Source organism: Bombina bombina, chromosome 3 (assembly GCF_027579735.1).
Source record: "Bombina bombina isolate aBomBom1 chromosome 3, aBomBom1.pri, whole genome shotgun sequence".
In the NCBI taxonomy this organism is placed as follows: domain Eukaryota; kingdom Metazoa; phylum Chordata; class Amphibia; order Anura; family Bombinatoridae; genus Bombina; species Bombina bombina.
The window spans coordinates 747,518,790-747,544,199 of NC_069501.1; the positions used below are offsets into that span (position 1 = coordinate 747,518,790).

The 25,410-nt window shown below is 33.7% G+C and overlaps 1 protein-coding gene across 1 annotated transcript in view; it reads left to right on the plus strand.

The window, feature by feature from the left end:
* CFAP47 (cilia and flagella associated protein 47) overlaps positions 1 to 25,410 on the plus strand; it is an 801,982-nt gene that overhangs the window by 233,330 nt on the left and 543,242 nt on the right. Inside the window, 2 exon segments of the mRNA XM_053705439.1 lie at positions 17,213 to 17,313; positions 19,407 to 19,550. Coding sequence (XP_053561414.1) covers positions 17,213 to 17,313; positions 19,407 to 19,550 — 245 coding nt within the window.

Sequence of the window (25,410 nt, forward strand, 5' to 3'; positions counted from 1 at the left end):
TTTAACATTTTTCTTTGCAGCAAATGCAATGGAAAATATATTGGTTTAAATAAATAACATTAATAAAAAGATCAAGTTAAACTGTGTACTCATATGTCACACAGTCTACAAAATCTAACATTACTACTCATGGTCTCATGGGGACAGGCATACAATGAAATGGTGGGGGGAGAAACAGCTTTGCTTTAATATTTTTTTTGTCATCTAATAATAGTAATAATAACAATAATCAGTGTTCTCCACAGTAAATTTTACCAGCCAGGTGTCATTATGAAATAGTCGGGGGGCATTATGAAGTAGCCAGGAGGGGGGTAGAGTAATATTTTCTAATATTATAAAATTTTCTGTTATCTAAAGCACAAATTAATTGCATAATATAACATAAATGTATTTAATGATCATTTGTGCAATAAAATTTAAGCATTTTTAATGTTAGCTGATTTAAGCTTAATATTAGTTAACATTTTAGCCGGGTGGTCAGTAGAATCAGCCAGGTGGAGCAACTGCTAAAATGGTCCTGGGGAGAACACTGATCATAATAATGAATGAAAATTATTGCACGCTATGTTTTTTCTAATTTAACAATAAAGTATAAGAACTATGATCTGGTCTTGCCCTGAATCTGCATAGTGAATAGTCTGCATATGCCAAAAGCTGAATAAAGAAAGTGGTAGCTTGATTTCAAATGAGCATTGATGTGTTAAGAAATAAAGACACATACTCTTTGTTTCATTACCCAGATTTCCATTAGGAATAATCATTGCAATGCCTTTGTTATGCAGATCAGTTTTGTACACATTGTTTTGATACCTCTGCGGGAGATACATACATAATTTAACAATATATATTTCCCAGCATATTTTTTAATATAATAATTTCTTTTCTATAAATGTTCCTAAAGACAATCATCTGGGCATCATTAAATTAATTATTATTTATTTGGCAAAACTCCAAAGAAGGCAGTTCAGTTGGAGCATCATCCTGTTACCTTTATAAGAAATTGTATTCCGCAATCATCAATTACAGTCCTTCTAATTCTTTAAATATATGCCACACAGCAATTTACTCTTTGAAGAAAATGTCATTATACTCTATAGGATTAGAAAGATAGATTAGAAAAGAGCAAGTGTGAGACACAGGCTGTCTTCTGATGCAAAATAGATTAGAGTATCTCAGAGTAAGTTTAATGAAGATGAGCTTACTGCGCTTATGAGTTTTTGTCTTCACAGTTGGATTTCGAGCTTTTTTTGGGCTACCAGCAGGTTGCAAATGTTGATTCACATAATATATTTAATGACTATTGCCTTTTTTCTGTAACTTCTTTGCAAGCGCACATTAGGGAAATAAGTATGCAAACAGCAGAGTAGCTAATGGGTCACAGAAAACAAATGCATTTTCCCTTTTGTTTCATGATGTAAAGATGCAGCACACCATGCATATTTTCAGTGAATACTGATTTACTTCTGTAATGGTTCTGCTGGTCATAGAAATTGTTGTGCTACTGTAATTTGTTTTTGTATCTTTATGCTTCTGTGAATTCTCTCCTGCTGATATTAACTTTGTATTAAAGATAATAAGGATTTATCTGTTTAATCACTGTATAAAATAAACGTCCTAACAGTGAACTAGGTTATTCAAATCATAGTAAAACAAGTAATATGGATCTTTACAAAGATTATGATTATTATTATTATTAACATACAATTTATCTTTTTAAATAAAATATTTCACAAATATATTTTTTTATTATATCTATTTTAAAAAAAGCCTGTATATGTATATCCAACTCAGTGTAATACACTTTACTTCCCTGGGATGGCAGTAGACATGGTGTTTAGTTAAAAGCTGATTCCGGAAAAACATAACATAAGTTACATATTAATTGATGAGAAAAATGATTAAATAAATATTAATATATTTTCATATAGTGATTTATTTTAAGTCCAATGACCTTTACTTAGTCAAATATTTTTAACAATGATGAAGAACATGGTAAGTTAATTGCTGCAATACTATTCTGATTAAAACGGACAAATTATTATTAGTAGTAGTACTAGTAGTATTAGTAGTGGAAACAAATAATTTTTATTATTCATTTGCAAAATGAATAACAAATTTGAACATATTTTATCAGAATAATTTTAAGTAACTAAACAAATGTCTTTCTTTCACTAAACAAGCCAATTAACTAATACAACATTTGCTCATTTTGAGCTAGATTACAAGTGGTGTGCTAATTTATCACACGCCCGCAAACAGGCAAATTCGCCCATTACAAGTGGCTGGTTATTGCTAGCGCGAGCTGGCGGTAGCAATTAGCGCTTATAAAATTAACAAGAGATCAGATCTCTGGTCAATTTTATAAATTTGCCCCAAATGCCCCAAAAATACTGTGTATTGATTTTTTGATGAAATTTCTGCACTAGGCAGTTAGCTAGAGTAGGGTGTTAAAAAAAATGGCAGTGCAGTCTATGGGAACTGTATGTTACCTGTAGAAATATATGTATATGCTTATATACATATCCTATATAATAAAAGGCCAAGTGTGTTTGTCCGAAGCTGTCATGCGCAGTAGAGACTGCGAGCGAGGACAAAAACACTTGGCCTACCTCACCTGGCATCTGGCATGGAGTGGGCGTGGCCAGACAGGCGTGATGTGGACGGGGTCGGGTGTAATGCGGGTGGGGCCGGGTGGGACACAGGCGTGGCATGGCCGGGAGGGGCGGGGCCGGATGCGCCGTGAGAGATAGAGAGCTCTAAAGAGAGGGGATAGAGAGAGCAGAAGAGGGGGGATAAAGAGAGGGGGGGGGATAGAGCAAAAGAGGGGCATAGAGAGAGCAAAAGAGAGAGAGAGCAAAAGAGAGGGGGGAGAGAGAGCAAAAAGAGGAGGGGAAGAGAGAGCAAAAGAGAGAGAGAGCAAAAGAGAGGGAGAGAGAGTGCACAAAAGAGGAGTAGAGAGAGCTCAAAAGAGAGGGGGGAGAGAGAGAGCGTCAAAGAGGGGGAGAGAGCTCAAAAGAGAGGGGGGAGAAAGAGCGCAAAAGAGAAGGTGGAGAGAGAGTGCAAAAGAGAAGGGGGAGAGAGAGCGCAAAAGAGAAGGGGGAGAGAGCGCAAAAGAGAGAGGGGAGAGAGTGCAAAAGAGAGTAAGGAGAGAGCGCAAAAGAGAGGGGGGAGAGAGCGCTAAAGAGAGGGTGGAGAGAGCGCTAAAGAGGGGGGAGAGAGAGAGCAAAAGATAGGGGGAGAGTGCAAAAGAGGGGGGAGAGAGCGCAAAAGAGGGGGGAGAGAGCGAAAAAGAGAGGGGGAGAGAGCACAAAAGAGAGGGGGGAGAGAGCGCAAAAGAGAGGGGGGAGAGCGCAAAAGAGGGGGGAGAGAGAGCAAAAGAGGGGGGGAGAGAGCAAAAGAGAGGGAGAGAGAGAGCAAAGAGAGGGGGAGAGAGTGCAAAAGAGGGGGGAGAGAGCGCAAAAGAGGGGTGAAAGAGCTCAAAAGAGAGGGGGGAAAGATAGCAAAAGAGGGGGGAGAGAGAGCAAAATAGAGGGGGGAGAGCACAAAAGAGGGGGGAGAGAGTACAAAAGAGGGGGGAGAGAGAGCAAAAGAGAGGGGAAAGAGCGCAAAAGAGAGGCGGCAGAGAGCGCAAAAGAGAAGGGGGATAGAGCGCAAAAGAGAGATGGGAGAGAGCGCAAAAGAGGGGGAGAAAGCGCAAAAGAGGGGGGAGAGAGCGCAAAAGAGGGGGGAGAGAGTGCAAAAGAGGGGGGAGAGAGAGCAAAAGAGGGGGAGAGAGAGCAAAAGAGGGGATAGAGAGCAAAAGATGGGGAGAGAGAGAGAGCAAAGAGGGGGAGAGAGAGAGAGCAAAAGAGGAGAGAGAGAGCAGAAGAGGGGGGAGAGAACAGAAGAGGGGCAGGGAAAGAGAGAGCGCAAAAGAGAGCGGGGAGAGAGAGGGAGCAAGGGTTGGAACTGCGGTACTTAAAAAAATTGGCCCGTTTACACGGGCTTTAGGACTAGTATATTTATATGTTAATATGTGTTTAAACACATATTAACACATAAATATATATGTATATAATTATATACATATATATTTATATTTTCTGCCATTGCTGCGCTACTTACCCCTTTCTCTGTGCTCTGATGCAGTCTCTATCACTTGTCTGCAAACAATGAAAACACATTTTTGCATCTATAAATTGTAAGATGATCGGGATAATGATTATAATTATTATTATATTAATTATTATTATTATTATTCATTTGTTAATTTAGTTATGTTCTCCTAAAAAGGACACAATGCACTGGAGATTTAACAGAGAGGTTACAGTGAAGTTAAAAAAAAAAAAAGCTCTGTAAATTATAAACAATTAAAAACCACAGTAAACCATGATAGAAAGTTCCAGTATTTTGGTCCTGCATATCAGCCCTTGAGGTATATAAGTAGATTTCTAGGGATTGTTACGTTTGGATCAGACGGCAGTTTGGTGTATATTGTAAGGAGTTGTTTCAGAGAACTAGGACTGTGACCCAGCAGAGTTTTATATATCTGCATACCAAGCTTGAAATATATTCGGTTGTGTGATGACTTTAAGTCTAAACAGAAAAGTCATTTTCAGTCTGTGTGCAGAGGGCATCTTGCCAGTGACTAGACTGTCTACATCTGGAGTACTGCACATTATAGCTAACAATGGGGTTAAATGTTACAAGTGCACTGAAAAAAATTAAGATGATAACTTTGCATCTTATCTCTCTCTTCATTTTTAGGTAAATCCAGCCCAATGTAAAGAATATTTGTCAGTTTTCCCATTTTATGAGACAAGTTTTTGCTAATAAAGCAAAGGTCATATCTGTTTGATTAAGTAGTCTGCTAAGGAGAGACAGAATGAAGCTTGCATTTCCAATTATAAGAGTGCTATTGATAGAACTATTGTCTTACAGAGAATAAGGCCATGTACGCCACACGGTGCTTCAATATAGCACTACAAACAAATGATCTAGCAAAATCTTAAAAAATTAATGATGTTAAAATTCAGATCATAAATATTTTTTGAAAGTTGACACTAGTATCTCAAGGCAAAATACTGAAAAACATCCAGAATTGCTAGTGAACAAAGATCAATGGTAATGGAAAATGTCATATATCATACAGAAGATATTGAAGACTGCAATCTGACCTTCTGCCTATCTGCACTTACAGGAATCATTAATCTTCAAAAAGATTTTCTATTGAACTGAAGACTCAATTCAACTTCTATTTAGCTCTCCAGTGTGTGTTCTTATATGAATCAATAACCATTAACCTGCAATTTTTTTACAATCAGAGTAGCACCCTAATGACTGCAATCATGCAGTTTTTTTTTACTGAACAGCATTTAATAGAAATGTATACATCTTGGTGGTTCCTACAGTCTAATAGTTGCAAAAACAGTAAAGGTTAGCAAGGGTTATAGGATTATTCTTACACTTAATGATAAAATCATAATAATCTTTGTAATAATAATAATAGTATTAATAAAAATAATAATAAAGTTGTTTGAACCTTATTCTATATTTGTAAAGAAAACTGTTTAAATGTATACATCTGAAACAGGTAAACTGAGTTTTCCTTTTCTCTTATTTTGTCTGCGCAATTTTATATGTTAGAATTGAAATTATATATTTAATGATATAATATATACCTGTATATATTAATGATGCATAACGGATGTGTAACTCCTTGTGGAAACTATTGCATATATTGCATATACCGTATTGCTCTCTATAAGAGGTCAACAGTGCTGTTTTCTCCTTTTGTGTAATATATATATAATTATATAATTGTAAAACTACTTCTGCCATTTTAATTCTTATGAAAGTTTCAGGAATGTGAAATTTCCTAAATTTAGTTTCATTGTTTACAATCTGTTGTGACAGCTTTATATTGGCAAACATATATACGATATTTGATCATAATTGTGGTTTCTATGACACTATTGAAAATTTTGATCATGCCTGTGACAGGTTAATAATTGGGATTAATTAGGGATTAGTGTTGGATATTGGCTAACCCCTTGGATGCTAAAGAGGACAGACATCAAAGGGGTTAACAGACATTTGCTGCCTGTCAACAATGTGACATGTGACAATCTTTTATCATTGACATTGCTTTGGCCACATTCTGGTTACAAAGAGGCCAGTATTGCATAAGTTTCACTATTTGACATTAAATCTGAGGTTCTGACAAATAATCAGTGTAAAATTTATTTTTTATAAACGTTACCATAGAAAAATACAACCTTGACCAATATTCTGAATTTTGAGTAATCTCTTAGAATGGTCTTTTATGATAGAATGACTCTTTTACCTTAATCTATGCTAAAGCTAATTAATTAATTTATGTGTCAAGAATACCTCAGAATTTAGCTGCTAATGGGGTTAATTCTGTTTAGTTTGTGAACTAAAAACAGTTATTTGCTTTTCAAGAAGAATTGTGTCTTGTGCTTGTTTGTGTTTCTTTGAAGTGCCAGGAGCCTCATAAATGCTTTGTAGTATACAAAGGATAGAGCTTTATGGCTCAGACTGTCAGCAGAAGGCATGATAGAAAACAGTGCCTCGGTCACAGAAACTGATAAGGTCAATAAAGGGACATGGGTATAATGTATATATGTGTTTAAAACTGTTATGACATTAAATTAAGGGAAGTATGACAAACCTGTCATATCTGGTATCAAACCATTCCTCACAATGTAAGCAAGAGACTGCCGGTCAGTATATCTAAAAATAGATTTTCCTAGCAGAAATTATAATGGGTTCTATAATTTCAGGCAAAAACTTAGTTTATTGAAGGTCATAAAGATAGGGGGTTCTCTTAGCCCGCCCAGGAGGGTGTGGTCAGGCAACCTGATCTATGGAAAATAGGTATAAGAATCTTATTTTTTAACTTTAAGATTGTTCATTCTACAAGGGAGGCTTCCACAGTGTGAGTGACCATTTTCACTTGCCCATCTCCCTGGGGGCAGACTCATAAGCTAGGAAAGTATTAGGTCTGTTATTTTCTTCAATTTATTTTAACCTGTTTGCTGTATGTAATTGTATATGTAACAACTTTTTATTAATAATGCATTGTGCATAGTTTTTTTGGCATAATAAATAATTTCTTTATTAAGTGTTGGCCTTTGTCTAATAATTGAACCACGTTACTGAAAGAGACTGGAATATTACAACTGTAAATTTTAGGTTATTTTTTGCTAAATTGTATTCAGAGAGTTAATGTGTAAGTCTGGGGTTTTCCTTAGGATTTTACTTTTAATAAATTATAAGTGGTGGCAGTGTTTGAGCTAGATAGCATAGTTAGTTTAGTGTGGGTGGCATTAAAGGGAAGTTTTGGGCATTTCTTTTAAGTCTATTACAGACTAGAGAGTGTTGTTAACCCTTGCACCCACTGTACTAAATCACAAGCTGGCCTGGTGTGGCTAGATTGCGATATATTAGTCAGAGTAGAAGGGGTCTGATAACCCTTTCTGTGCCAAATAAGTGACTGGCGCAGGGTTGGATAACCCTGGTTCGTCACATTATGTACTGATAAAACTATAGTATGTGCTACAATATTAATACAGGATGCATGGCAACATAGTCAGCACAGGTCATGGCCACAAGCTTTATTGCTCTATGCAGAGATTCACTGTGCTGCTAATTTTGTGAGAGTACATATTTGTTTAAAGTTTGCACTGTTACATTGCAGCAGTGTTAGCTTTATCGTTGTAAATAACCAGTTAAAGGGACAGTCTAGTCAAAATTAAACTTTCATGATTCAGATAGGGCATGCAATTTTAAACAATTTTCAAACGTACTTTTATAATCAAATTTGCTTTGTTCTCTTAGTATTCTTAGTTGAGAGCAAAACCTAGGTAGGCTCATATGCTAATTGCTAAGCCCTTGAAAGCCGCCTCTTAACTGAATGTATCTGACAGTTTTTCACAGCTAGAAGGCATTAGTTCATGTGTGCCATATAGATAACATTGTGCTCATGCCGGGGAGTTACTTATGAGAGAACACTGATTGGCTAAAATGCAAGTTTGTGAAAAGAACTGAAATAAGAGGGCAGCATACAAGGTAGTCACAGAGGTATAAATTATATTAATATAACCGTGTTGGATATGCAAAACTGGGGAATGGTAATAAAGGGATTATCTATTTTTTTTAAAAAATAACAATTCTGGAATAGACTGTCCCTTTAATACACTCACAGTTCTTTTTTTCTAGAGAATGAAAAGTTAAAAGCAGGCCCGTGCTTTAAGACAGCCCTACACTGTGAGGAGTAAGGGTATGAGAAAGTTCAGTATATAAACTATATTTAGTTTATAGAAACATGTTTACGGGATCAAGAGGAATAATATATATTGTTATTCTTTATATATACACACTGAATGTTGGGATATGAACTAGTTATGCAGGGGGCAGAGCATACATGGGGAGGGGAATAAGAGGGCTGGGCTGAGGGGACCCCAGAATTTTGTCTTGCCTAGGGCCCACAAATTCTAAGGGTGGCCCTGATTAAATGTTAACCCCTTGGCTTCTAAAGCAGTTTGATACACATTGCGTTATACGGCATACAGCAGTGTCAACAGATAAATTTTTAATTTTCCTGTCCTAAAACAAAATGAGCGTTTTTAAACTGAACGCAGTAGTCAGTCCTTTAATTTAGATAAGCATTCATTTTCGTACAGGTACCTTAGGATTCTCATTTGTTTATTTATTTAAAAAAAAATATTTTCTTTCTTGAAAATGTCCCATTTGTTAAACTTTAAAAACCCAGCTGTTAATTTTCATGCATTGTATTCAGCATATTCAAATGTATTGTGCAAACTTTAAAGGGACATGAAACCCAACATTTTTCTTTTTCTTATTTTTAATGATTTAACTAGAACATGCGATTTTAAACAACTTTTAATTTAATTATTTATCCAATTTGCTTTATTCTCTTGGTATCCGATTTTGAGGGAGCAGCAATGCACTACTGGGAGCTATCTGAAAACGTCTGGTGAACCAATGAAAAGAGGCATTTTTGTGCAGCCACCAATCAGCAGTTAGTTCCCACTAGGGATGGGCTAATGTGTTTATATTCAAATTAGAATGTTAGAAATTTGATTTACATAATAGAATGTTGATAATAACGAATATTCTTAAAAATTCTATTATCGAATGTTATTTACAGTTTTCGAATGTCACTTTCGAATTCGAATGTCACATTCGAAATTGAATGTCACATTCAAATGTCACATTCAAATTCGAATATAATATTTATAAAACACAATTGTAGACTAGAAATACTATTTTGAATTCGAATGTCACATTCCAATTTGAATGTCACATTCAAATTCGAATATTACATTTATAAAACACAGTATTAGACTAGAATTCTAGAAGAAAAAATTGCAAAGAAACAGACTCAAGTGTGGTAATAAACAAATCACAAGAGCGCACTCTTATAAAGTTGCACTTACAGTGTTTAATAAGCTTAATGCAGTAAAAACAGAGTTAACTTCATACGATAAAAATAAGGAACAGCATTCCCCTTTCAGGTACTCAATACTCAGTAATGCAGTCTTTCGTTATCCGGTCCCGGCTTCACGGCGTGGTAGAAATCCAATGAATATGGGGAACTCCACCTCCAAAGCTACGAATGTCATTTACAGTTTTCAAATGTCACATTCGAATTCGAATATTACATTTATAAAACACAGTATTAGATAGAAATACTATTTCGAATTTGAATGTTACTTTCGAAATCGAATGTAGCATTCTAATTTGAATATTGTAAATGTACCCAAAAAGTGTAAATAGGGGCGCTATCAAAGTAAACAATTATAATGGTAACAAACACGTATAGCTATATATGTTAACACTATAACAGAATATCACCAATAGAAGGATTATTCCAATACATATGAGGGATCCAGGTAATCAAATCTTATACGAAATAAGAATGTCCCAAAGATATATAACTTATGTGAGTCCAATGAATATCCAGTGTCTTGCTAGAAAAAATAGGCAGCTCTCCTCGAGGTATAAGGCCATCCACAACGAATTAGTCTATAAGAAGACAGAGAAGGCGCCACATAGCATAATTCTGTGTGATATGTCAGAATATTAGTTGAAACTCTGATACACTCACGTTTTGTGAAGCACCAAGATGTAGTGCAAGCTGGGCAGACCGGAACCTCAGAGTTGTCCGGTATAACTCTCCTCTCAAGCTCAGACTCCCAGGAACCAATTTTCAATCACTATGTTAGCGTGATACTTGGGAATAAATTTCACTGTTTCACCTCCAGTGATTAGAGGGTTAAACAGGCAGGGAAGTCCAAAAGAGGCAAAGTAGCAAATTGTATATATAAAAAGTGTTTTATGAACACATTAAAAACACAGCAACGCGTTTCTCAGTAACCAGTACTGTTTCCTCAGGCTGATAAAACTATTCTAAACTTGCTACTTAATATCCACTGAAATAGCCAATACAAATGGCTATTAACCGAACACACCCTAGTTTCCCTTAATTAGTCACATGATCAACATATGGGATACAATGGTAAATCATAGCAACAAATGATAATAACAAATGATATGCATTACATTCTAAGTTGTATAAGAACAATACATATAAGAACTTATTAGTATGTGCACAACGAACAATACAGGTATTTCTTAAAAGTCCATGATCAGATGTTTTAACATTACAAAGCATACAATCACAATTGGTATTGTCAGCTTACAATGTGTATAAATTCCATATCTTTTCTTAACCCAGGGGCACAATATGATAAGTATCCCCGGACTAAAGTTCGAAATTCATCATGTAAGAATTCATCATATATAAACGGACATAAAATCAGATATAAAATAATCGAGCATAATGTACCAACATTCTCATACTATTATCCTAAAGCCAATGATAAACCGATATCGGACAAATATGTAGATGTTAATAATAGCGTAAGTGAATAAATCTTGACTTACTGGCTGTCTGATTTTTGTTGTTTACAAAAAAATGTTAGCGGTGTTCACGGACTTGCAATTAGCCAATGAGTGTCCAGTGACTGACGTGTCAGTTTCTAATAGGTGCTTCATATTATGACATGTTGTGCAGTTATTCATAGACATTCCCTTTTTTATATATAATTTGAGATAAGTATATCAATATCTAATCTCTTAATGTATAACTAATATTCAACATTCGGACACTGACTTTGGAAGGAAGTAGTCGCGATCTATAAGTGTTGGAATAATACTCCAAATAAAATCACTTATACGATCTATGTACACGTAGTATAATACTGGGAGTCGTCCATCAGAACCAATGGAGTGGGCTAATGTGTAATGCCTTAAGTGTTCTATGAGATACAAATATTGGTAGTATGTACAATTTTTTTTGTATAAATATGTATACACAGCGTGATCAAACAGACCACCTAGGGTCTTTCCATCTTATTATTAATATATCAATTGACAATATATGTGACATTAAATCTAACTCAACGTAAATATATATTTCATAGTGTATAATATAATGTAATTGATATGCTGAAATACATAATAAATGATCCTATATAAATACAAAAAAAACTAAATACAAAAGATACATTAAAGTGAAAGTGTCAACGTCTATCGTTATAAATAAACATGAATGTGTCTGATGAGCATAATATTTGGTAAATATTTTTGTCATCATAGTGTCAAAACAAAATTAATATGATTATAATCTTATTGTGTGGGCTTAAAATATTGTGATATATGTAATAGATATATACTGTGTATGCAGTTAGGTGAAAAATACTACTAGGTCAACATTCATATTGAGACCATTGGGGTACAAAGTCCCCAATTGGTAGATCCAAAACGTCTCTTGTTGGCGTAATCTATTGTATCTGTTATATAAGTTGGAAGGGGGAATGTATTCAATTGGTGTAATATAAAAAATATTCAGATTACCCTGATGTACAGAATGGCAGTGTTTCGGAATACTATGATTGGCTAATTGCAAGTCCGTGAACACCGCTAACATTTTTTTGTAAACAACAAAAATCAGACAGCCAGTAAGTCAAGATTTATTCACTTACACTATTATTAACATCTACATATTTGTCCGATATCGGTTTATCATTGGCTTTAGGATAATAGTATGAGAATGTTGGTACGTTATGCTCGATTATTTTATATCTGATTTTATGTCCGTTTATATATGATGAATTCTTACATGAAGAATTTCGAACTTAAGTCCGAGGATACTTATCATATTGTGCCCCTGGGTTAAGAAAAGATATAGAATTTATACACATTGTAAGCTGACAACACCAATTGTGATTGTATGCTTTGTAATGTTAAAACATCTGATCACAGACTTTTAAGAAATACCTGTATTGTTCAATGTACACATACTAATAAGTTCTTATATGTATTGTTCTTATACAACTTAGAATGTAATGCATATCATTTGTTATTATCATTTGTTGCTATGATTTACCATTGTATCCCATATGTTGATCATGTGACTAATTAAGGGAAACTAGGGTGTGTTCGGTTAATAGCCATTTGTATTGGCTATATCAGTGTATATTAAGTAGCAAGTTTAGAATAGTTTTATCAGCCTGAGGAAACAGTACTGGTTACTGAGAAACGCGTTGCTGTGTTTTTAATGTGTTAATAAAACACTTTTTATATATACAACTTGCTACTTGGCCTCTTTTGGACTTCTCTGCCTGTTTAACCCTCTAATCACTGGAGGTGAAACAGTGAAATTTATTCCCAAGTATCACGCTAACATAGTGATTGAAAATTTGTTCCTGGGAGTCTGAGCTTGAGAGGAGAGTTATACCGGACAACTTTGAGATTCCGGTCTGCCCAGCTTGCACTACATCTTGGTGCTTCACAAAACGTGAGTGTATCAGAGTTTCAACTAATATTCTGACATATCACACAGAATTATGCTATGTGGGGCCTTCTCTGTCTTCTTATAGACTAATTTGAATATTACATTTATTAAACACAGTTGTAAACTAGAAATACTATTTCAAATTTAAATGTCACGTTTGAATTCGAATATTACATTTAAAAAACAGTATTAGACTGGAAATATTATTTTGAATTCGAATGTGAAATTCGAATTTGAATGTCACATTCAAATTCGAATATTACATTTAAAAAACAGTATTAGACTAGAAATACTATTTTGAATTCAAATGTGACATTCAAATTCAAATGTAGCATTCAAATTAGAATATTTCATTGATTAAACACAGTTGTAGACTAGAAATACTATTTTTAATTTGAATCTTACATTCAAATTCGAATGTCACATTCAAATTCAAATATTACATTTCGAAATTGAATTAATACATAGCTAAACATTCTATTATTCAAACAAATATTTTCGAATTTTATTGAAAAATTCGAAAACGAAAATTTGAAAATAGAATGTTAGAATGTTATATAAACATTCGAAATTCGATTAGAACGAACAAATGTATCAAAATTAGTTTTAAATTTTGAATTTTTAGAAACATTCACCCATCCCTAGTTCCCAGTAATGCATTGCTGCTCCTGAGCCTACCTAGATATGCATTTCAACTAAGGATTCCAAGAGAATAAAGCAATTTAGATAATAGCAGCAAATTGGAAAGTTGTTTAAAATCACATGCTCTGTCTGAATGATGAAATACATTTTTTGGGTTTCATGCCCCTTTAAATAATACATAAGCCTGTTAAGGTTAATTTCTATGTTGTGTAGAACTAGTACTTTCCATGGAGAAGATAGTTTTGTTCCCCCATTTTACATCATGTTATATATTTCTCACATCTCAGCAGGCATTAAAACTTCCTGCCAATTACATAGAAAACAGTGATTTACCCTTTCCTGCCAGACGCATAGAAGTGATTAACTCAGTTCATGACAGATACTCATAAACGAGGTTAATCCTTTTCTGCTAGATACACAATAGGCAAATATTGATTGCAACAGAGATTTCTAATTATCAGTTACTATAGCACCTTAGTACTGCAGTAATGGCAGAGAGAGAAAAAAATAGCTCCCATTGTGCATGAACAAACTTACCGCTTGTGAACTGATAAAGAACTGTGTGTTCAATCATTCTGATAACTGCAATATTTTATTCAGGATCTTAATTTTAGTATTGCATTTTATATTAACAAAATAGATATTCAAAGAACCTTGCCAACAGTCTAAGGCCCCATTTTTCATCTGAGATTGAGGCCCTGGTTCTCTAAAGCTCCTGGGTCTGGCAAGATCCTATAAGAAGCCTTATTAGTACTCCCAGACACCTCAGTGAATATTCTAAAGGTAATGTTTACCTTTGAGAACTGTGTAATTCATTAAGGTGAGTTACTAATCTTCTGTATGTGAAGGAGAGACAATTACATTACAATAAAGTACTCAATAAATTAAGCTGATTATTTCTTCCCATGCATGCGCTGGCTCCAGGATAGGACCAAGGTAAGAAGAAGTCATGAAGTGGTTCCTGGGCTTATCACCGTTTGGATAAATGCTGTAACAATTCTTCACTTTTATGTTTTTAGCCTAACTGTATGCTTCCAAATGAGTGCTGACTATTCTGTGTGTTGTTTGATCATTTTCTGTGTTTTTTCTTTTTGGGCTTGCCCCAGGCTAGTCTGTGTCTAACTACCTGAGTCACTCATTGCAAATCCCACTGGCTGCTGTTTTACCAGTGGCTTGGGATGTGTATCGACTCCGGTAAGAGAGAGCAGTCCACTTCTGGGTTATATATATATATATATATATACAGTATATGCATATATATATGTGTGTGTGTGTGTAAAATGTCTTTATCATTAACAGATATAATTTTGTGAAAGTAAAATGGTTTAATGTGCTAGAGCATTTTACCATCACATTACTGTGTGCCTCTATGTATTTAACCGCCACAAAATAATTAAACACATAGGTCTATATTTAACTAACAGAGAAAGCTGCTCTTGAGCCCTTGCGGTGCAGCCATGCTCATACATGCCTGCATACCATATGCTTAAAAGCAGCAATCTTCTCATTCATTTGGGATGATTTAAAGGCCCTGCTTAGAGCAGGGTGCAGCATTGCACAAGAATATCCTCGCTGCAATCATGGACGGACAGCGTTTCACATTTGTTATCCTTGTCTGCTTGTGCTTTCATAAATGAGGCCCATATATCAAGTTTCCATTCCATTGCTGTTGTAAATAGTATAAACTATGTTACAAGTTGAATGCTTATGTTTGCTTGGGGTGCGATAAACAATATTGTGACTGTGCTAACTGTATAAATCTCCCACTTTACCACCACCAAAGCATTTACAGACCATCAAATTGCCTACACCACGCTTGACAGATGGCGTCAAGCACTCCTCCAGCATCTTTTCATTTGGTCTGCATCTCACAAATGTTCTTCTCTGTTATCTGAACACCTCAAACTTAGATTCCTCTGTCCATAACACTTTTTTCTAATATTCCTCTGTCCGGTGTCTGTGTGCTTTTGCCCATCTTAAACTTTTCTTTTTATTGGCCAGTATGATTTGCCTCTTCTCTATCGACATTGAGGCTGGTGTTTTGCAGGTACTATTTAATGAAGCTACCAGTTGAGGACATTTGAGGTTTCTGTTTTTCAAAATAGACATTCTAATGTATTTTTCCTCTTGCTCAGTTGTGCACTGGCCTCTCAGTCCTCTTTCTATTCTGGTTTGAGCTAGTTTGCGTTGTTCTGTGAAGTAAATAGTACGAGATCTTCAGTTTCTTGGCAATTTCTCACATGGAATAGCCTTAATTTCTCAGAACAAGAATAGACTGATGAATTAAATAAGAAAATTTAGTTTCTGACCATCTTGTTTCTGACCATCTTGAGCCTGTAACCAAACTCACAATTGCTGATGCTCCTGCTTCAGATGCTCAACTAGTTTTATGAAGGCCATTTTTATTTTCAGATGTGTTTACATACTTGCAAAAGTGTATTCTAATGATCAACTAGCCTTTTTAAATGATAAACTTGAATTAGCAAACACAATGTGCCCTTGGAACACACAACAGATGGTTGCTGATAATAGGCCTATGTATGTTTATGATATTCCATTTATAATGAGCCATTTCCAGATACAATAGTAATTTACAACATGAACATTATCTACACTGAATTTCTGATCAATTTGATGTTATTTGGATGGACAAAAATTAGCTTTCTTTCAAAAACAAGGAAATGTCTAAGTGACCCCACACTTTTATACATATGTATTTATGTGTTTATATGTGTACATGTGTATGTGCACACATAAATACATATTAACACATATATACAAATGAATACACTTATATATGCATATATACACTTTTAAGCCCTTTCCATACCTTTCCATACCTTGAAACATGCAGTATAATTTTTAGTCAATTTTTATGTGTTTTAAACTTTTAATGTGTTTTTATAGAAATAGCTTAAATTCCTATGTTCTTTACTTAGAAGAAAATGTTCCTTGTATTTTTAAATATATATATATATATATATATATATATATATATATATATATATTTATATATACCTATACAGTATATATATATATATATATATATATATATATATAGATGTAAAACTATACATCTATATATTGATTGATTGATAGATAGATAGATAGATAGATAGATAGTTTACAAATAATATTCATATCTGTCTATCTATCTACTATCTATCTATCCATCTATAATTATCTATTTAAAATTCAAATAACATTTTTTTTCCGATATGAAGGACATTGTCATGTAAAATATGCATAACTACCTTTGGGTTTAGCTTAAGTGATAACTGTTAGTTTTTTATTTTTTATTTAGTATCTCTCCCCATAGAAGTCTATGGGGAGAGAAAGCGCCGTCACAGTATCCAAAGTCCTAAAGTTAGCGCACATCAGACTTTTGTTTGCGATAACTTTTTTATTTAAAAAATAACATGTTTATGAAAAGGTGTGAAATTTTAAATTTAGGATTTCTTTTTTTTTTTTTTTTTGCTGTGTAAATTAAATAGTGTATGACTACCAACACTTTATTTTCAAAATATTACATTGACAGTCATTTGAATTTAGTATTTTGCTGAGATACAATCCTAGTTATGCAAGTATAATGTATGGTTAGAATTCTAATTCATACTTAATATTTTCCTTACAGTGTTAGAAGATATGAAAAACTAAATATTAATGCCTTCTTTGATCTTGCAGGTTTCCACTTCAGGTTGCTGCAGTCGCTGAGAATTGCATTCTTTCTGTGTATCCTTACTTAGCATACCATCAAACCGATCAGCAAGTCATCTTAAAAACTGGTAACAACTTTTTACTGTTATTGCATATAATTAATTGATTTCAATCAATGCTATTGGCATTACAGAAATGTAATTACGTGTAAAGAAAACATGTGTTTTAGTTTTAGTTTATTAATAATGAAAAAAATGGAAAACAGTAACAGCTATTGAGGAATCAGAAAGAAAGAAATGCATTGATATAAAAAAATAAATAAAAAAAATCCACTAACCGACTTGCTAATTTGTAGTTTGGTAAGTGCTGGATTTCTCAAAATAAACCTTGTAACTTCCCATTTACCAAAAGTAGCCAAACTGGGTTCACCACAATATTTTTACAGAATTTAAAGTTTTACTTCTTAGTAAACTATTATAGACAAACATGGTTTACTTGATGCATAGCATGGCTACTGGACAAAAAAGCAAATTTTGCCCAAAAACAGAGCTAGATATATTGTCCTCACCTTCTGAGCTATTGCATATAAAGAAAGTCATTCATAAAAAAAGCCATCACTTTTATCATATTTTACATCACAAACATAGCTCTGAGGGCTTGATGATAAAAGAATTGTCAGTCCGGCGAGAAATTGCCCTTATGGTCTCATCAGTCTTGCAATTCATGACTCCGGCAAGATTTGATAAAAAAATGGACTGACCTTCTCTGTACTGATGAGTGGTGACGTGCATTCCATAGGAAATAATAGGTATCGCCATTTCTCTATGAAAATACAGGTTACTCCCAAGGAATTCCCTTGAAACTTCTATGGAATACCTATATTTTCATTATGTCTGCAAACTACCTTGTTAATAAACACCAAAAAGAGATAAAAAAATGTATACAATGTTTTATTTATATGTATTATATTGTATAGTGCTATAATATGTATTTTAAGTCTTGTCATAATTTTAAAAATCATGTTTTAAGCTTCTGGCATATTTTTATAAAACTTATATACAACTCTATAAACTATTGCATCTGCACTGTAACAAACATGTTATTAATATAGAACAAGTTTTTTTACAGTGTTATTGCAATATTATAATTAAAACACGTTCAGAACAGTGAGAACATAGATCAGCAATAGAATATTTAAAAAAAACATCAATTCCAAAAAAACATGTTTTAAATAGTGCAAAGATAAAATAATGCACTTTGATAAAACTAGAAAGCCGGGGCTACTGACTTCTATGAAATATTATATTTCACAAACACAAAGTCTTTTTTGTAGAAAAAAAAAAAGTAAGAAACACGGTTATTAAAATCATGACAAGACTTAAAAAAATACATATTAGGACATTTTACAACATAATAATATAAATAATACATTGTATACATGTGTACAACATACCCACAATCCCCCAACTCCTGCAGGTGTATTAGTCATGTCATAATTTCACTATTGTATTGTAACAAAAGGAGTTGAGTTTTGGCTTACACATGTAAATTGTATTTCGATTCAATACTGTCTAAAAGGATCATTTACATTAAACCGTCAATGAAGGTGGCAATGTTACTCTAAAAATTCCAACAGTATCAGAAAAGCATTGCCAACCTTTAAAGACTGATTTAAGATGTTTTTAACATTTCACTGGCAATCTCGATTACAAGTCAGATCCAATTTTAAAATATCGCCATAACCACAATGCTTCTATCATCTGGTCCTGAGTAATTATTTCAGATAATACAGTGAAGACTTTAATGGTATTGTTAAAAAAATACTATTACCATAAGAATAAATGGTTTCATTTTGTTGTAAATAACCTGTGTTAAAAATGTTATAGAAATGTTTGGCTAAGAAAATTGAAGTATTATCCTAACATGCCTGTGTATGCAAGAGTATGGCTCTTGTGTATTTATTAGTGTTGCAAGTATACTACATATCTTTAATTATATTCCATCTGGCCATAATTAATTAATTACTTCCATACTTTTAATATTGTCACACTATATTTAATTACCTTGCCCCTTTCAAAAATGTAATTTTGTATTCTATCCCCTTTACAGTCAATGTATCCTGGTTCTAGTTGCAGATGAAAGTTCCTAAGCACTCGTTTAAAAAATATGTTTTACACATTTTGCACATTCATTTTAATCATCTTATTTGTTTATAATTTAGGCCATAATGGAAGTAATGGAAAAGGAAACAGTACAGGGGATGCGCTTCTGCACCCTTTATATGTACCAGAAGTCTCTTCTCAATGCACATCATTCAGTTCTCTTGGTGCATTTACAAACTCAACTTATGAAGAATCCATTCTAGGTATGATCTTTATTCTTTGGGTATAATCTTTATTCTTCGTATATGATCTTTATTCTTTGGGTATGATCTTTATTCTTTGGGTATGATCTTTATTCTTTGGATATGATCTTTATTCTTTGGGTTTGATCTTTATTCTTTGGGTATGATCTTTAATCTTTGGGTATGATCTTTATTCTTTAGGTATGATCTTTATTCTTTGTATATGATCTTTATTCTTTGGATATGATCTTTATTCTTTAGGTATTATCTTTATTCTTTGTATATGATCTTTATTCTTTGGATATGATCTTTATTCTTTGGGTATGATCTTTATTCTTTGGGTATGATATTTATTCTTTGGGTATGATCTTTCTTCCTTGTATATGATCTTTATTCTTTGGGTATGATCTTTATTCTTTGGAAACCTCATTCATAAATAATTATAAAGGATAAAGGTAAATAATAGAAGGGACCCCATTTCAATTAATTAGTTTGCCTTGCAAAAGTTTATTTTTGAAGTTGGGTAGTTTTGTTTTTTTGTTAGGACATGCCTGTCCTTTACAAGTGCATCCTTTAAATTAGTGAAACCAAATGAGTTAGGAATTCAACTAGAAAATCTTTTGTGAGAGGTGCAAGATTAAAACATGGCTAATTGAATTAGTATTTATGATAACTGTCTAATGTGTTTAAATGTAGCATATTATACTAATTCATGACATTATATTATTTCACGACATGTGAAATTAACAATCATATAGTTTTGTTTAATTTATTTAATTTTAACATAATAGACAGGTATAATCCCTAAAATACCCTATTCGATAATCTGAAACAAAATCTTGCATTGATTTTGTGTGTCAAATATCTAATAAAGGGAGATTTTTTTACAAAAATAGTTATTTTATATTGAAAAAAAATAATCATAAAATAATCCTTATATAACACATTATTTCACACTTAAAGGAGCACTAAAGTAAAACGTAACCATTCATGATTCAGATAGAGTACATAAATTGTAAACAACTTTGCAATTCACTTCCATTATCAAAATATGCTCAATTTTTTATATGCACACTTTCTGAGGCACCAGCTCCTACTGAGTTTGTGCAAAAAATCACAGTATATACATATATGTTTTTTTTTTAATTGGCTGATGGCTGTCACATGATGCAGGGAGAATGAAAATTTAAATTTGCAGTTTTTTTATTATGTACCTATTGATTATATGTAATTCAACTGTATTTAATGGTCCTTTAAAACGCCTTTCCCAAATATTTAAAAAATGGTGTCCTTTAAATAATCCCAATGTTGGGAAAATAAAGTCTGAAAACTAGAAAAGCAACAAGTCACTTAAGTATTTGTAAAGGCAAGTACTGATCCTATGCACTCTGAATTGGGAGGAACAGGATAGTATACAGTAGGTACATAAAATAGGACATGAAGTAGAATTAACACAAGGCAAGATGATGAGACAGTAGACAGAAGGAGGGAGAGAGAGAAAAAAACAAAAACAAATAAAAGCACAGGACAATAGCGGTAAGTTTGAACTGTTGTATTTAAAGGGACAGTCAACACCAGAATGTTTGTTGTTTTAAAAGATAGATAATCCCTTTATTACCCATTCCCCAGTTTTGCATTACCAACACAGTTACAATAATACACGTTTTACCTCTGTAATTACCTTGTATCTAAGCCTCTGCAGACTGCCCTCTTATTTCAGTTCTTTTGACAGACTTGCATTTTAGCCAATCAGTGCTCACTCCTCTGTAAATTCACGTGCATGAGCTTAATGTTATCTATATGAAACACATGAACTAACACCCTCTAGTGGTGAAAACTGTCAAAATGCATTTAGTTTAGAGGCGGCCTTCAAGGTCTAAGAAATTAGCATATAAACCTCCTAAGTTTAGCTTTCATATAATAATACCAAAAGAACAAAGCTAAATTGGTGATAAAAGTATAATAATACAGAAAGTAGAGCGCCCCACACTAAAGTACAACAATATATCTTTATGTTTAAAAATAACCAAAAGGATATGCTGCTTCCAAATGGTAAAGCTGGTTCAAAGATTCAGGGTTGCTGCCTCATAACATACACGGTACTGGAAACCGGATAAAAGCTACAAAGACATTAAAACAAGAAACAGGGCAGAACCCATCTGCAGTATATAAAAATAAACAATATATTTATTGACAGTCACAATTTAAAACTCACAAGATATGACCTCATACAAAATGAGGTATGATAAAGGCACCTGGGAACCATATAGGTCTCTCAAAAGATCTCCATCAGAGTTCCATAATGGCAAAGGCTCTCAGAAGTCGGGTGTAAAATGAACAAGTACACTCAGGGTTCCATAACGCTACTTCCGATATAAATCCAGAGTCAGATCCTTCAAAGTATCCCCAAGTTGAAGAGTCCAATTAAAACGAGTGCAATTACTTTGTTAAAAAGTGCCACACAACACTTACAAGTCAGCTGTTTGCAAACATGAAGCTGATGCCTGATAAATTGGTGTTAATTGCCTCATTGTTTTATACAGCTCTGAAGTATAATATATTGGTTAAGATGGAGTCTTATTTTACCACTAAACTTACATATGTTTTCACATTAGTTTGTCAGAGTGGTAATTATTTTTGCAAGGTTAACATCTTTAATAATTATACAATTTAATTATTTATTTATTTATTTATTATTTAATTAACTTATTTTTAATTCTCCCACAATTTACAGTATATAAATAGATGAAATAGATGGCTATTGAAATTGTATTTGTAAAATGGGTTGTATAAGCAGATTTTTGCTAGGTTCATGCTAAAGTATTATGGTGTGTCAAGTATAGCCCAATCTTAAAAAAATTATATTAAAAACACATTTGAGTACTTATGTATATATATTTTTATCTGAAATATTACCATTCATATTATCTATTTATTAACTAATTTATTTACATTTAATATTTTTAGTGTAAATTTAATTAGAGTTTTTTGAAACTACATGAATAATTTGTATTTGTAAATTGTATCAAATATTTTACTTACAGTGTGGTTAAGTTTTATTTCAAAGATATCATGCTTAGTTTGCTATAAAATATTGGTTATCTTATGACATACATAATTTTACTAACTAACTAAAATTGGTGGTTTTAGTATGTAGATTTACTGTACTTTGCCCAATATATTCCTTAACAACGAGTATCAGGCACTGTGAAACCTCCTCTGACAAATAGCAATTCACTGAAGGGGAGGTCCTTACATCCGTATATATTGATGAATGGTGGTTCAAGTGGGCAGCCTCTGACGAAGTAGGGGGAATCCCTATGAAACGCGTAAGGCCATGCCCACCATCTTTACGCTATCACACTACTACGTACAGCAGTTGCAAGTTGCCGGCACTTCATGCTTGCAAACAGCTGACTTGTTAGTGCTGTGTGGCACTTTTTAACAAAGTAATTGTACTCGTTTTAATTGGACTCTTCAACTTGCTGATACTTTGAAGGATCTGACTCTGGCTTGATATCGGAAGTAGCGTTATGGAACCCTGAGTGTACTTGTTCGTTTTACACCCGACTTCTGAGAGCCTTTGCCATTATGGAACTCTGATGGAGATCTTTTGAGAGACCTATATGGTTCCCAGGTGCCTTTATCATACATCATTTTGTTTGAGGTCATATTTTGTGAATTTTAAATTGTGACTGTCAATAAATATATTGTTTATTTTTATATACTGCAGGTTGCGCCCTGTTTATTGTTTTTATGTCTTTTTTGGTGATAAAAGTAAATTGGAAAGTTGTTCAAAATCGCATGCCCTATTTGAATCATGAAAGTTTTTTTTGGACTTGACTGTCTCTTTAAAGGCAGATAATGCCCTTATATTCCCTTATAGAGGTGGACACATTGTCTATGCATGTGTCCACCGCTAGCATTTATATATTATATTATATATTTATATATTTGGGTATTTATTTCTGCCAGAACCTCTAAGTGCAGAGTATTAGTGGATTTATGCATTCTCACCATATGGAAAATATATATTTTAATATTATGGCATAGCCTTGTATTGGAATATACATGAAATCCCATGCAAACAATTCTGTACTGCTTCTATAATGGATCAGGATAGACCCCAGAGAGAGCTAGATATCCAAAATAGAGATATTTGTTTTGTAACAAATGACAGTAAGCTCTTCATGCTGTAAATGTTTCTTTGTTTATGTTTCAACATTGAGATATGCATTATTTATTAGCTTTTCAACCTCTAATTTATAACGTGTATAGTATTTTGCCAGTTTCTTTTACATTGTTCTTAAAATCTCCAAAATTACTGCAGTGAACGATCTCAGTAATAAAATATAGCTGTCGTTAAGTTTTATACCGCATTACAGTCAACCAAGAGAAAATATGTCAATATAAAGAATCTCCAGCAGACCAATAATGAGCTGGTAATTAGTATTATTAAAACAAAGTGTAACCTTTATTAGCATAGTGAGCACATTTAGGGATATGTTTAATATTAAAGATGATGAATGGCCAGTGAAGGTTTAATTTATTTCTGTTTAAATCATTGCAAACTTGGGCAATATAAAAAGTGTATAAAAGTTATGATTGTTCTAAAATAAAATTGCGTCTAAGAATGAACACAAGTTCCTTGTTAAAGTCAGGTAATACATTACTGTAAAGATAAGAGGAGCACAAATATGAATGAGCATTTTCTTTATTATCTTATTGGGATGACATATTAGAATACTAAATGTAAATATAATAAGATTTTTGTCATTGCTTGCCTATCTACAGATTTACAAAAATAAATATACAATTTATTTATTCTGAGAGTTTATTGCCCCAGTATAACAATGTGTTTGAGCATGTGTGTGTGTGCATTGGTTTGTGTATGTGTATGTATGGATGCATGTGTGCATGTGGATGAGTGTGTTTATCTGTATATGTGTGTGTGTATGTGTTGTGTATGTGTGCATGTATGTGTGTGTGCATGCGTGTGTGTGTGTGTGTGTATGGATTGTGTATGTGTTCATGTGCATTTGTATGGATTGTGTATGTGTTAATGTGCGTGTGTGCATGTGTGTGTATGGATTGTGTATGTGTTTATGTGCGTGTGTGCATATCTGTGTTTGTGTCTACATATGTGTGTGTGTATAAAAATCAAAGCATATGGGTTTGTCCGGGCGGCGGCCATGTATAGCCATGAAAATGGAGGCTCCTAATGTACTACAGCTAATCCTCTGATTATCCATGTCATTGCTATAAATCCAGGAATATACTATACACGTACTACTTTATGAAACTCTACTGTACAAATTGATACCAGATCTGAGACGATCGCATCACTTAGAGCCCTATTCTGGACAGTTGGTCAGATGAAGCCGCGGCCTTACAACATCTATCCCAACCCCCCCTAGTTCGCAGGATGAAGCAGAATTTGATCGGAAGATGGTTGATGGGTTTAAAAATCTTTTATGTACTATCAGGGGCATTCTTAAGAAAGATGGCAACAGACAACCTTTAGATGTGAAAGATGCTCCTAAGGTAACGGAGATCCTATATGATATCACGCAGACCTCAGTACCTCCAATAGAGGAGTCTACAAGTACCCTAGACTACATTGAGTGAAAAGCTACTGACCCTGAGATATATAACCCTATTGACCTACTTCCTTTGGACCAGGCAACTGTAGACCCCGAGAGGGTGAATATTGTCCCAGTATGTAAAGGAGAGCAATCCCCAGCCACAGAGCATCTGCCGCATCAGCGGTCGCTAACTTCAGTTCCTCTGCCAGTGGAGGAACTAAGAGCTGACGTCTCATCTCTGACATCTCGCTTGGAAGGTATGGCTGACTCCCATAGTCGAGACTCAGACATCATCT